The sequence below is a fragment of the Wolffia australiana genome, chromosome 19 (assembly GCF_029677425.1).
Source record: "Wolffia australiana isolate 7733 chromosome 19, ASM2967742v1".
In the NCBI taxonomy this organism is placed as follows: Eukaryota; Viridiplantae; Streptophyta; class Magnoliopsida; order Alismatales; family Araceae; genus Wolffia; species Wolffia australiana.
The window spans coordinates 7,534,105-7,546,744 of record NC_135853.1 but is presented as its reverse complement, the minus strand read 5'-3'; the positions used below and the strand labels follow the sequence as shown (position 1 = coordinate 7,546,744).

Genomic DNA, 12,640 nt, shown 5'->3' with positions numbered 1-12,640 from the left:
GACGAACAGAACGGGACAGAACGGAGGCCACGAAAGCTTTCGTTCCATTCCCCATTCATAGTAAGGACGGATGACTGATGGCGGTAAGAGACAGAACGGATGATGAACAAAACGGCAAAGAACGGGGGGGGGGGCACCAAAGCTTTTGTTGCATTCCCCGTTCATAGTAAGAACGGATGACTGATGACGGTAAGAGGCAGAACGTGATAACGAACGAAACGGGACAGAATGGAGGGCATGAAAGCTTTCTTCCATTCCTCATTCCATGGTCAGGAAGGACGACAGGCGACGTTAAGGGACGAACTGGATGACGAAAAGGGAAGATTAAGTCAGATAGGATGACGGACGACGATAAAAACGGAACGGTTGACGGATCGTCGTCCTTTCCAGAACCTTCTACAGAAATTTCTAATTCCCAAAGAAGAAAGACAACTGGCTCTGATGTGAAGACGAGGAAGATGCCAGTATATATAGTCCAGATGAAGATCTGGAGTTCATCTGCAGGGCATTTCCTCTCCCGACGAGCTTCGTTGCGCGGGCGATCCTTCGTCGCTGCTTCAGATCTGAAGATCGCAGCTCGGAGAGAAGCGATGAACGGCAAGGTCGTGTGCGTCACCGGCGCGTCCGGTTACATCGCGTCTTGGCTTGTCAAATTGCTCCTCGAGAAGGGATACACCGTCAGAGGAACCGTGCGCGATCTCGGTGAGCAGAATTATCGGATTCATCAGATCTGCGGTTTTTTTTTTGTAGAGGAAATGATAGCTCGATCTGCGTAATTTGCGCGAGCTTGTTCGCGTGATTCGTGCGTTGGGATGGACTTGTCGTGATTTTGATTTGTTCTTTGTGATGGATCCGATTTTTTAAGTTTCTTTGGGCTGTATTTGTGGTCCACGAGGAGAATGTCCAGTATTAGAAAATAGAATCATCCATCAACATCTGTGGATAAACTTTAAATGTAAAGTCGGATTCTCCTGTTGCGTGATTGGAGGATTCCCATAAAGAATCGGTTAGTCTAATTTTTGGAGCGTTGGCATGAAATTACTACATCTCCTTCGCGCAGTTTTGGTCAGTAGACATGTTTTACTCGTTGAATGTTTACTGTTTGTTTTGTTTGTTCCCTTTTAACTTCAGTTGGCACGTCATTTATTCTGTCATAATTTGTCTTCTTCAGTCGCACGCAACCTTATCCGGGATATTTCGTTGATCTTGAAGCCGGACTTTATTTGCCCGATCAATCTTAAAAGTATTATAATATTCTTCAGACTAAACCCTTGTCGATTTCTCGGGTACAACAAAATTTAGTTCCTCCACAATTGCAAAACAAGTTGAGATGGCCGAGTTGGTCTAAGGCGCCAGATTAAGGTTCTGGTCCGAAAGGGCGTGGGTTCAAATCCCACTCTCAACAATTCTATTTTTTTGCCCGAAAATAAAGGATACACATAAATTTTACTTTTAAGTGCTCCTTTACACTTTTAGTCGGAGGAAGAGATCTGCATGACTTATCCTGGTGACTTATCCTGGTGACTTATCCTATTATATGTGAGCTGTAAAAGCCCTTACATGGTCTGAGGACAGACTCTTAGAGCTTGGTTTTGAAGATTTAACTGATCCATGAAGAATCATAACTATGTACAAAATAATTCAGATCACACTTTAATTATCACAGGTTTTCATGAGGAGAGATCTAGCTACTCATTAAAAGTTTCTCTCAACAATTTGATACTTAGGCACTTTGTGCATTGATGTATTTTCTGGGTATGTAGGTTGTCAACCCAAAGAGGGTATTTTCATATTGCTATATAAATATGTCCAAGACATAGCCTGGCCTTTCGGTAAGCTCCAATTGACAGATATGTGAGGCTTGGAAAAGGGGAAGACAGCCCTCGAGTGAACAAGGATTTCTTTCAAAAAACGATTGGGAAACTGCTTCATTTAGATCATCCTGACCAGATGTTGCGTATACTGTGAGCATTCTGAGTCAATTCGTGAATGATCAACATGAAATGTCCCTTCAAACAGCTTATTATTGACTGATCTACCTCAAAAATACTATTGGTCTTGGTATCCTGAATTGCAACCGTGGAGCGATCCTCAGACCCAGATTGTTGGATTAACTTTAGATGTACAATCAAAATCAGGCTACTGTGCCTCCTCTGGAGAAAGCCTGGTTGCAAAGGGGAGCAAGCAAGTTGGTGCTACTATTGTAGATCTGTCGGGTAGGCACTTGGGTTATTCCCTCTTTATTTGAATTCTATTTGAATTGTGTGCGTACTGGAGATCAAGAAAAACTTGTGGAATTCCAACAAAATTCCATCTATGCAACCAGTCAAATGCAGGAAGAGGCATAATGTTGGCCCCTCCCTAATATAAGAATCTCCTATAAATGTTCTATCCCTTCACTTACCTCCTGTGATCTTTTCCCTTGTAACTAACACTTGTCCATGAATAGTCTTTCACTTCAATGTGCATCACCAACGTGCCTGTACGTATCAACCATCAGTGGTCACCGTCAGCTTTTTTCTTTATATTTGAATGCAGTAGCTTCCACTCCCTGATTCCTCATTCTGTAGGTTGCTCCCTGGTGATACGTAGTCTAGGTTTTCTGTGAACTAATTTTTCTTTTAGGAGGCATTAAGGAATTTGCTTTTAGTTTTTTTATGAATTAATCTTTGATATTGCAGGGGATCCGAGGAAAACTGATCATTTGCGACAACTTGACGGGGCTAATGAAAGGCTACACCTGTTCCAGGGGAACCTTCTGGAAGAGGGTTCATTTGATGAGGTGGTTGATGGGTGTGAAGGCGTCTTTCACACAGCATCACCCTTTTTTAATACTGTTACAGATCCCCAGGTTGGTTTTTTGTGAACATGAATCAGACTTTTTTCAGCTTTACATGACTTCTAATATTTTCTATGTTGCATATATAGTAAGATGACCTTTTAGATTTCTGTTGTGCCTTTGGGAGGGAGTCCTCCAAGTGAATTTATCCAAACCCAAAGTACAAATACACTTGTAGGTCGGCAATCTCAGATCTGATTCTGATGATGCAACATACTCAATATGCATTCATTAATGTGTTTAATATGTTCATGGAATGCCAGATTGGTGGAGATATGGAGTTATTGTGTATGGCTCCTTGAGGTGCTGAGGCATTATGCTAGCTCCTGAAACACTCTGAACGACTTTGCAGTTAACGTGAGCCATAGCTTGATATTAGGCTTCTGCGTTCTAGAGAGAAGTTTGGACTGATTCTTCCTTTTCCTCAAAACAAGGTTAGTGCCAAGAAACTCACTATAGGTTCTCCTGGAACATTGATTGAAATGAGAATCTACCTGATCTGTGTCAGAGTAGCTGACGAGAAGCGACACAGGGGGAGATGAGAAAATCCCTTGTAGGGCCAGCGGTTCCTCTTAGAGAGATTTCATCATAACAGATTCTTTGGTTGAAGGTGGTTTAAATATCAGAATTACAAGTTAGTTTGCCAGGGCACTCTGATATTGCGTCACTTATTCTCCCACATGAGACTGTGACTGAAAGACAGGACACATGGGCCACATACAGCAAATGCCCCACTTATTCCCTTACGTGAGAATAAGTGAATTAAATAAAAAAAGAAAGGCATGAGGGATGTTTATAATGCATTGTCCTCTTACATAAATAAAGGATGAAAGAACGAAAAAAAAAAAAAATTGGGTTGGGCCACTTATAACTAATGGCCCGCCTATACGAAAGGGGAAATAGAATGAGGTTTCTGTATTGTGGCTTTCATTCTCCTCCCTTCTGTAGGGACTAATTGATCTGGTGGTTCAATATTATGGGGTTGTCATCAAGATATTTTTCTACATTCAGGCTTAACTCTTTTTTTGTTAATTTTCTTCCCCCGAGTCAATCTTAGTGTATTATTAATGTATTTAATTATTGTATTTAACGGGAAGAGTCAATCTTAGTGTATTGAAGAAAAGTGGGAAGATCATTGTCACAATGCCTGCTATGCTCTAATGGAAAAGAAGACTGCAACCATCTATTCTTTGAGTGCTCATTTGCTCGCACGATTTGGGCCAGCCAGGTATTATCAAGGTTGAAGGTGACATCTGAAGAGATTTTCTGGGTCTCAGTCCAGAATTGCAGAGGCGCAGGAAATAAAGGTGGCCAAGCATTGGCTGTGTTGTGGGCCATCTGGTTGTATTGAATTGAGGTGCTGTTCAGGAGAAGAATGGCTTCTACAAATGGAGCCATACACGAATTGGAAGGTTTAACGGCTACATGGCTCCAGCGGGCGACTGGTTGAGAGGAGAGGATTTAAGTGTTCATCGATTCATCGGGTGTTCACCCCTTTTATATTCACAAAAAAAAAACACAACTTCATCACAGTGCTGCCAATCGCCCATAACACTGCAGGGAGCCTTAGCCACTTCATATGCCTACTGCGCGCTCCTTCCCAAATAGAGCCCCAGTAGGCCTCATCATAATCCACATCCACCCTGGTGAGCTTCTGCGAGCTACACATGGCTTGAAGGTGTAGCTCCCCCAGCCCTCCTCTCCACCTGGCGGCAAATCACCTCCCGCTGCAATCCCCAACCCAGAGTGACGTAGGATAACTAAGGAAAAGGTGACTGAGGGGATGGATGGATTGACGACAGGAAGGGTAATAGACGGATTATAGGTAGGGATGAAACAATCCACAGAAATTCACGATCGGATTCGGATTTAAAAACTGATGAAAATTTGGTGGTGCAGCTCCGATCCCTTCGAGGGCGGGAGTACTGTCTTCCCCCACCGCGACTATGCCTAAGCACCGAAATTAATACCTGAATTCACGTCGCAAGGGAATACTCGAGAAGAGGAGAGAAGAGATAGAATCTCAAACCAAATCTAAATCTGACGGCGGTGGAAACTTCTCGAGAAAACACTGAACGAGGAACACTTCGACACCAAAGAGTTCAGGCGTACCTCGGCACCGTAGTGCGTAAAGAGGTTGCGGGCAATTCTGATAGTGACGAAGCTGGGAGAATTCGGGCGTTGAGCGGCCCACTGGACGAGGACGAGGCTGGACGTTCCGGGCGTTGAACGGCCCTGGTTGAGTGTGGTTGTCGTGGGCGCAGCGTCAAGCGTGGGCGAACACCTGCGCGCGCAAAGTGCGCGAAGGGTGCACGGAGCGTGTGGATCAGTGCGCGCGGGCGCTGAGTGCGCGAAGCGCGCCAAGCGCCGGCGCGCGCGCGGCTCGACGCGCGGACGGCGTCCGGACAGGACAGCCGGAATGCGGCCTCGGGCGGCCCTGGCGAAGGCTGCCTGGGCGGCTCGGGCAGCGCGTTGGGGCGCGCGGGCGGCGCGTTGGGGCACGCGGGCGGCGCGCGGGCAGCCTTGGGCGAGAGAGAGAGGGTGAGAGAGAGAAAGAGAGAGAATGGAGAGGAGACGGGTTGCCGACGTCGCGAGGCGGCGGCGGCGGCAGCATCGGCGGTGGCGGCGACGAAGGCTAGGGTTAAGAGGGATAGGGGAGGCTGGGCAGTCCTCCAAGAAGAGTTAACAAAACTCAATTCTTGAAATAATGACTGCCTAAGTGTTTCTTGAAAACATTGGCCTTTATATAGGCCTTGGAGGAAAGAGAAACTGACGAGAAATTAAAGACGATAAAGTAAAGACGTGCGCCATGTCACGCCAAAGGGCAGTTGTGGATCTGCCTTTGGCGTCGTGTCATGACGCGCGTAGGGACGTGCACGGGTGGAGACGTGCTCGTCGACGGTCGTGGCGTGTCGGCTTCGGCGTTGATTTCGGTTGACTCCGGTTGACTCCGGTTGACTGCGGTCCAAAGTATGCGTGTTGACTCTGGTTGACCATGGTGACGCGTTCGTCGATGATATGTTGGAGTCCTCGCCATCACAGAGCCTTAGCCCAAAAAATTCCTCATGGAGGCATATGGGCCCCATTCAATCACCATAGTTAAAGACATACGTTTTCAAAAAACTTAATGACCGGCAGGTAAAATATTGGAATACTAGACAACCCCCATTCTATTATACTCAGGTTTGACATCCCTCCAACCTACTCTCAGCCTTCTTGAACGTCGACTGCCAATCCATGTTCAAAAGCATTTCCGTCGTCAATAACCGTCTTAAATAATGCATGGGTAATGCCCCAACGGGCATCCCCGAAGCCCTGGATCATTCTATCTCTGGCTCCTGAAATAGCCCCAAGCCCACAAATGCTGATTTAGCTCTATTGATATATATGCTGATTTGTGTCCAGGTCTAACAGCGCGGAGATGTTACTAGCCTCCACTACGGAGAATTTCATGAAGATTGTGGTATCTTCAGCATATTATAGTCACAGATTGCCTGTTGGGTAGGCTACTATCTGAAAGCCCCGCAGCAGGCTATGTGAACAATTATACACTTAGGCAGTGCATCCATTGCAAGGACAAAAGTATTCGATTTGCCAAATGAAGCATATCTTCCCTTTTGTCTGTCATGTTGTTAGGACTTTGCCTGTCACTACTGAGCCATTAACTAGTTGCATGCTTGGATTGAATGCTGACTGCAAGGCCCGACAAGATCTCCAACCACCGCCGTAGTCTCTTTGCCAAAACTTTCGCCATGATGAGATAGATGGAGTTTATGTGATATATGCCAAAAATCTCCAACTCTGTTGACCCCTTGATATTTTGGTAGAAGAAATAGGTACCAATCCTCTCCAAGCCATAGCTTCCGCATTGAAACTCCTCCAAAGCATCCATAACTTCTGCCTCAACCAGCATCCAGAACTCACTGAAGATTATTGTATATGGCATCGATAGGTCAGCAGACGAGTTTTGGCTTTTGTGCAGTTAAACTGAATTTATTAACTGAAGAGTTTCTTTTGGATCCTTACCAAAATGCCGAAACTGGATATCTATTTTTTATTTTACTCATCCTCTTATTGTATTCATCTCCCATTGTTTTAGTCATGTTATCAGTTTGTTCTTTGCCAATTGTGTTCTTTCGTTGCCATTTTCTTCGACTGTTGAATGAATTCTCTTTACAGGTGGAGTTACTTGATCCTGCTGTGAAAGGAACGATGAATGTCTTAAGATCTTGTGCGAAAGCTTCTTCTGTCAAAAAGGTGGTCGTTACATCTTCTATTGCTGCTGTTGCTTATAACGAGAGGCCAAGAACCCCTGATGTCACTGTTGATGAGACTTGGTTCTCGAGTGCAAAGCTTTGTGAGGAAAACAAGGTAAAATATTTAACATTGGGTGAGGCACCATTTTTTTCGTACCAATAGTAAGATGAATTAGATTTCCACGTTCCCAAGATATTTGATCTATCTATCTGCTAACTAATATATCTCCATTTTTCTTTTACCGGTGTCCCAGATATTTATTTTTGTATAACATACTACTATCTTTTTTGCTTATTAGTTCTATCATCTTGGATTCCGTCCAAACATAAACTTAAAAGAAAATATAATATAAGATATGAAATATTTTTGATATTACATCCATGCATAAATTGTATCGTTTATATTATGTCTTGACTCTGTACAAGAGGTTGGCTGTTGTCCAATGGTGGGAGAAAATGAGTGCACAGAATACTTTAAGATGTGATAAAAGAATTTGAAGAAATTTAAGAGGTGAAATGTAGGAAAACATCAAATGGCATCGTCTTGAGAACATGTATGTGTCTGAAATTATATGAAATTATTAAACATTTTTGTAAACGTGGATTTATACTGTCCATTTATGCAATGATTTTTTTTAAAGGAAAAATAGAAAAAATCACCCGAGATCCGTGATCAACTTGTCACTTATGAAAATTATTTGAAGCCTTCTGATTCGGTCGTGTCTTTTACTAAACATTGTTTAACATTGTTTTCAATTTCATGTAGTCATGGTATGTGCTGTCAAAGACCCTAGCAGAGGACGCGGCATGGAAGTTCTCAAAGGAGCACGGCATTGATATGATCACCATAAACCCTGCCATGGTTATCGGCCCTCTTCTGCAGCCAACCCTAAACACAAGCGCCGCTGCGATTCTGAATCTAATTAATGGTACGATTTAAATTTTTATGTTTCAATCATATAATATTGTAGTCTTGTATAGCTTGCGAATCAAGCAAGCTGCCAAAACATGCTCTCATATTTCTTGACCTGAATTATCTTTAAATTTTGATCACCCAAAGAATAAAAATCTACCCATTAGATTGATCAGTGTATGGCAGAGTAACAAATACAAATTACCCTTCTGGAAGTGTGTTAAATCCAAATTTTGTGGCTGTTGTGAGGTAAAACCAGGGAAATGACTAGAAACACATCATGGAATAGTATATAAAACCTTGACGGATGATTTAGTCAAGAAATATTTAAAGAAACGAGACCAAACTCGGTTTCAGTTATATGAGGACACCGACAATTTTTATTTATATAAAAGTTTCACCTCTTGATTGATATTTTCTTGGTTTTTTAAGGGGCTACATCTCTCCTTATGTTTAGTATGCCCGAGACTGCCTACTCTATTCTCTTTCCATCTCATACGACGTATTTCATATTTTCTCTGGGATTTGAGGGTGGGAAAGAGACTTTATGTTTCATATGATAAGTTAGTATCTTAGAAATCGCCTCCAATAATGTTTCACTTTTAAATAACATTCATAAGCGCGAAACGGAACTGCTCTTACGGATTGGGATTCTCTCGTTCAATTCCTGTCCCGTTCGTATCCAGATACTAATATCTTAATTCAAAGGATAACTTTACAATTTGAATCTAGACTTCTTCTCTTGAACAATTCTGTGACTTAACCGAAATATTTCATTTCCACAGGAGCAACAACTTTCCCTAATTTTAGTTTCGGATGGGTTAATGTGAAAGATGTTGCAAATGCTCACATTCTAGCATTTGAGGTGCCTTCAGCTAATGGAAGATACTGTCTCGTTGAAAGTGTTGCCCATTTCTCAGAGATTGTGGACATCATTCGAAGGCTATTCCCCATCATCACGCTTCCCGAAAGGTAACTTTTTAATTGATTGACAATACCCCAATAAAACTAAAGATTATGAATTCTAATCGCATGGCGCTTATTACCATATCTTCATTTCAGAAGCTCTATTTTACTTATTCAAAATAATTAAAAGACCCGGAATCGGGATAAACTACAACCTTATTTGATGTGTTGTGATGTCATTCAAGAAATTTTAGCTCTGTATCAAAAGCTTTGTTAGTTGTACTGACTTACGTACTGTTGATAGGGCTAAATGGAATTAATAGGAAAGGAAGGCCGTACTTAGAGTTATGTCGGTTAAACGTTTTAAGAACTTTCCAGAGAAGCAGAACCCAATCCAAATGAGAACCCTGGTGTTTGTTAATTATTAAGAACTTTCTAGACTTCTAGATCTTTGTAGAACTCCCGCAGTTCTTCTTGAAGCTGCTTGAAATCTTCAGAATCATCTAAACCTCCCAGTGTACACTCCCCATCATATCTAGGGTATTTTAGTAATTTGCTCATGGCTGGCATTTCTGTTATTCATGCACTAAGGGGGTATTTAGGTCATTTCCCCTTAAGGTTTGTGTCCTCCTTTAATAGATATTGTCTTCAATTGGGAGGACAGCCAAGAAGTTAACAAAGTCATATCGGTTCCATATCGACTATCTTACCACCAATCTCCGTCCTCTATCCCTCTCTCGGCCGATAAAAACTCCTGGGTTTTTATCGACACAATCACACTAATACGCGATCTCCTCTTTCTGAGGAATACATCTTTTAACAGTTTACTTCGTTTACTAAGATGTTTTCCGCCATGAACTGATATGGTATCTGTGGTGATTTTCCGATGATCCAATTATTTTGACCTACAAAAGGTTAAATAGATTAATTTCTATAGAGTTAAAATTCTCGGAGCCATTTTTTTTGGCAGGTGTGTGGATGATAAACACATGCCAGTGTACAATGTATCGAAGGAGAAGGCGAAAAGCTTAGGCGTCACTTTCATAACCCTGGAAGAAAGCCTCAAAGAGACCATCGAAAGCTTGAAGGAGAAGAAATTTTCCAAATAAGGTCAGCTCGAATAACGTTCACAACATTAGACGCAATTAGAAAAAAGAAACTGATTCTTCTCTTCGTCATTCAATTCAAGTGATCGACGGAGTGTTACATGCTTGAGATTTTTAAATAATTAACTTTTTTAATTCTCAAAAAAATATGGGTGCTACACTTGGTCAGTATCAAGCTTTTTTTTTTTGAAATATAAAAGAGATGAACACATGACGGATCGGTGAACCTCCCATCAGAACCTCTCGTACGGAGCTATTGTTATTCATATGAAGTGCTATGGTAGTGTTACATGCTCCGATTTATAAAAAATTGTGATTTTTAAAAATCTGGAAAACTACAGGCGCTATAGTCATTCGTATCAAGAGATTGTCAGAGTTGTACATACTCTTTCAATGAATCAAATTAAATAATAGAAGTTTTTATTTTTTTACCATGAAGTGACCAATGAGATATTACATGCTTGTTATGTCTTTGAAAATTTGTAAAAATCAAGCATCAAAGTAAGAGCAACTCACTTTATTTTTTTTTGAATAAGAAAAATTGTATGTGGCAATAACCCAACAGACGGTTGGTCACCCACTTAATATTTTAGTTACATAACTCTGTGTCATTCATATTAATAGACTATGACAGTATGAAAGGTTTGAAAATTAGGTGATTTCCAAAAGAAAATTAAAACATTTAGATTTTAAAAAGTCATCACAACATTTTCCCAACAGTAGAGTAATGAAAAATTCTCACATTGATGTCATTCTGATATGATTCCTAACACCTGATAAGTGCAGTCGTAATTTTTTATGTCCGTATGTTCCTTTTCAGTAAGTCACTCCCTTTAGCAGGATGGCCCGTAAAGTACTTTGTTATTGGAAGCACTTGTTCTTCCTCCCATTTACATTTCAAACCATATATTCATCTGCGATCTCTATTCCTTGTGATCATCTCATCTTATGTTCATCTTAACGTGGCTTGTCCCATATCAAATCTCTCCTCCGTTGAACCTCTCCCCTGATCATTTCGTTTATTTTCATCTTGGGCACTCTCCCTTGTTTACCCCTCGGTTCCATTTTATCATTACAGAATTGGAGTGTTCCATCATTGAAATTACATTGAAGACAGTATGCGAGTATATCATTACAATTTTTTAAAAAAATAACAATAAATTTTTTGAAAACTTATCCCAGGCTTAAAATTGACATTCCCACTTAGGGTTTGACGGGATCCCGGTCCGGTCCGGTTTTTTGGCATGAACCTAAACCTTACCTGAAGTTTGGTCCGGTCTCGCTCCAGTCATGTTGACTAGTCAAAGTCAAAGTCAAAATCAAAATCAAGATGAAAAATTGGCAATAACTTTTTCTTAAAGAATGTGCCATTACAAGATAATTTAGAATGTCTATCTTGAAAAGTAAAAAACTATGCAAGATAAGATAGTGTAAGACTATTAACCATCATAATAAGAAATAAGACTACCAAACTGGTAGTCTTATTTCTTCTAGTATGAGAGGAGAAAACAAAACCAAACTGGTACCAAAACAAAACCAACTGGTACGTGAAAAAAAAGATTCTTCTAGTATAAAAGAAGAAAAAAGAAACAACAGGAAAAAAGGAAGATGAAAAAAAGAAGAATGAGAGGAGAAAACAATAAAAATAAAGGAAAATGAAAATAAGATGAAGAAAAGAAGAAAAGAACAATAAAAAGGGAGGAAAATGAAAATAAAATGAATAAAAGAAGAAGAGAACAAGAAGGAAAAAACAGAAGATGAAAATAAGAAGAATAAAAGGAGAAGAGAATAAAATAAAATAACAAGATGAAAAGAACGAAGAAGAAAAAAAAGAGGGAAAGAAGAATAAAAGAAGAAGAAGATAAGATAAGAGATATGAGAAAAAAAAGGATGAAGATAAGAAGAGAAGAGATGAAGACCAGAAGTGACGATAAGAAGAAATGAAGATGAAAATTAGAATAAAAGAAGAATAAAGGAAGAAAAGAAGTAATGTAGATCAGAAGAGAAGAAAACGTAAAAGAGGACCTACAGACCAGATCCGGATCCGGTCCCCCAGGAAATGGCGGACCACCAGTCCTGGTTCGGTCCGGGCCGACCAGTCCCCAGTCCAAAATGTCAAAGCCTACTCCCACCACATTTCGCCCAGAGTAGTAACGAAAATTTTCACAACTCCGTTATCCATACAAATAGATACTTGAGACTTAGATTTATTGGAAAACCGGAATAATTATTTTATTTGAAACGGCGTTCTTTTCCACGCCTCAAGATTTTAGTTGGGATTTTAATGACATTTTTGCCATAAGTAATAGCATGGTAAAATATTTACATGACACCATATGAATTCATAAAAATATATAGGTTATTAGACCTTTATACACGAGGAAGCTCGTAACTTCTCTACATCAAAGACCTATTTACAGACATCTTAGGCCTATAATTCAATGGATCCAAACAGCATTTGTGGAATTCAGGCTTTTTTCAGAGGAAGCATAGTGCGCCAAAGCATTAGGTACACCTATTGGGTCAGTCCATATGTGCTATTTAGGTCTACCACTGACAGTGAGTCGAATCTCGAAGGCATAGTGGCAGCCGGTGATAGAGGTGGAAAGGAGATTGAGGG

At 40.8% G+C, this 12,640-nt stretch overlaps 1 protein-coding gene and 1 non-coding gene across 2 annotated transcripts; both read left to right on the top strand.

Annotated features, from left to right (window-relative positions):
• The first annotated feature begins 485 nt into the window (after window positions 1-485).
• On the top strand, window positions 486-10,126 carry LOC144715551 (NAD(P)-binding Rossmann-fold superfamily protein). Its single transcript, XM_078590480.1, has 6 exons — window positions 486-702; window positions 2,682-2,851; window positions 7,019-7,210; window positions 7,862-8,024; window positions 8,794-8,980; window positions 9,885-10,126. The coding sequence occupies exons 1-6, from the start codon at window positions 591-593 to the stop codon at window positions 10,021-10,023; spliced, it is 963 nt and encodes a 320-aa protein (XP_078446606.1). The 5' UTR covers window positions 486-590; the 3' UTR covers window positions 10,024-10,126.
• TRNAL-AAG (transfer RNA leucine (anticodon AAG)) lies at window positions 1,325-1,405 on the top strand. The gene has a single exon. It is a non-coding gene; the product is annotated as a tRNA-Leu (tRNA).
• Window positions 10,127-12,640: the final 2,514 nt, after the last annotated feature.

Coding starts and splice junctions, on each gene's coding strand:
- LOC144715551 (XM_078590480.1), top strand. CDS start 591: ATGAACGGCAAGGTCGTGTGCGTCACCGGCGCGTCCGGTTACATCGCG. Junction 703..2,681: donor AGGAACCGTGCGCGATCTCG/GTGAGCAGAATT, acceptor TTGATATTGCAG/GGGATCCGAGGAAAACTGAT. Junction 2,852..7,018: donor ATACTGTTACAGATCCCCAG/GTTGGTTTTTTG, acceptor TTCTCTTTACAG/GTGGAGTTACTTGATCCTGC.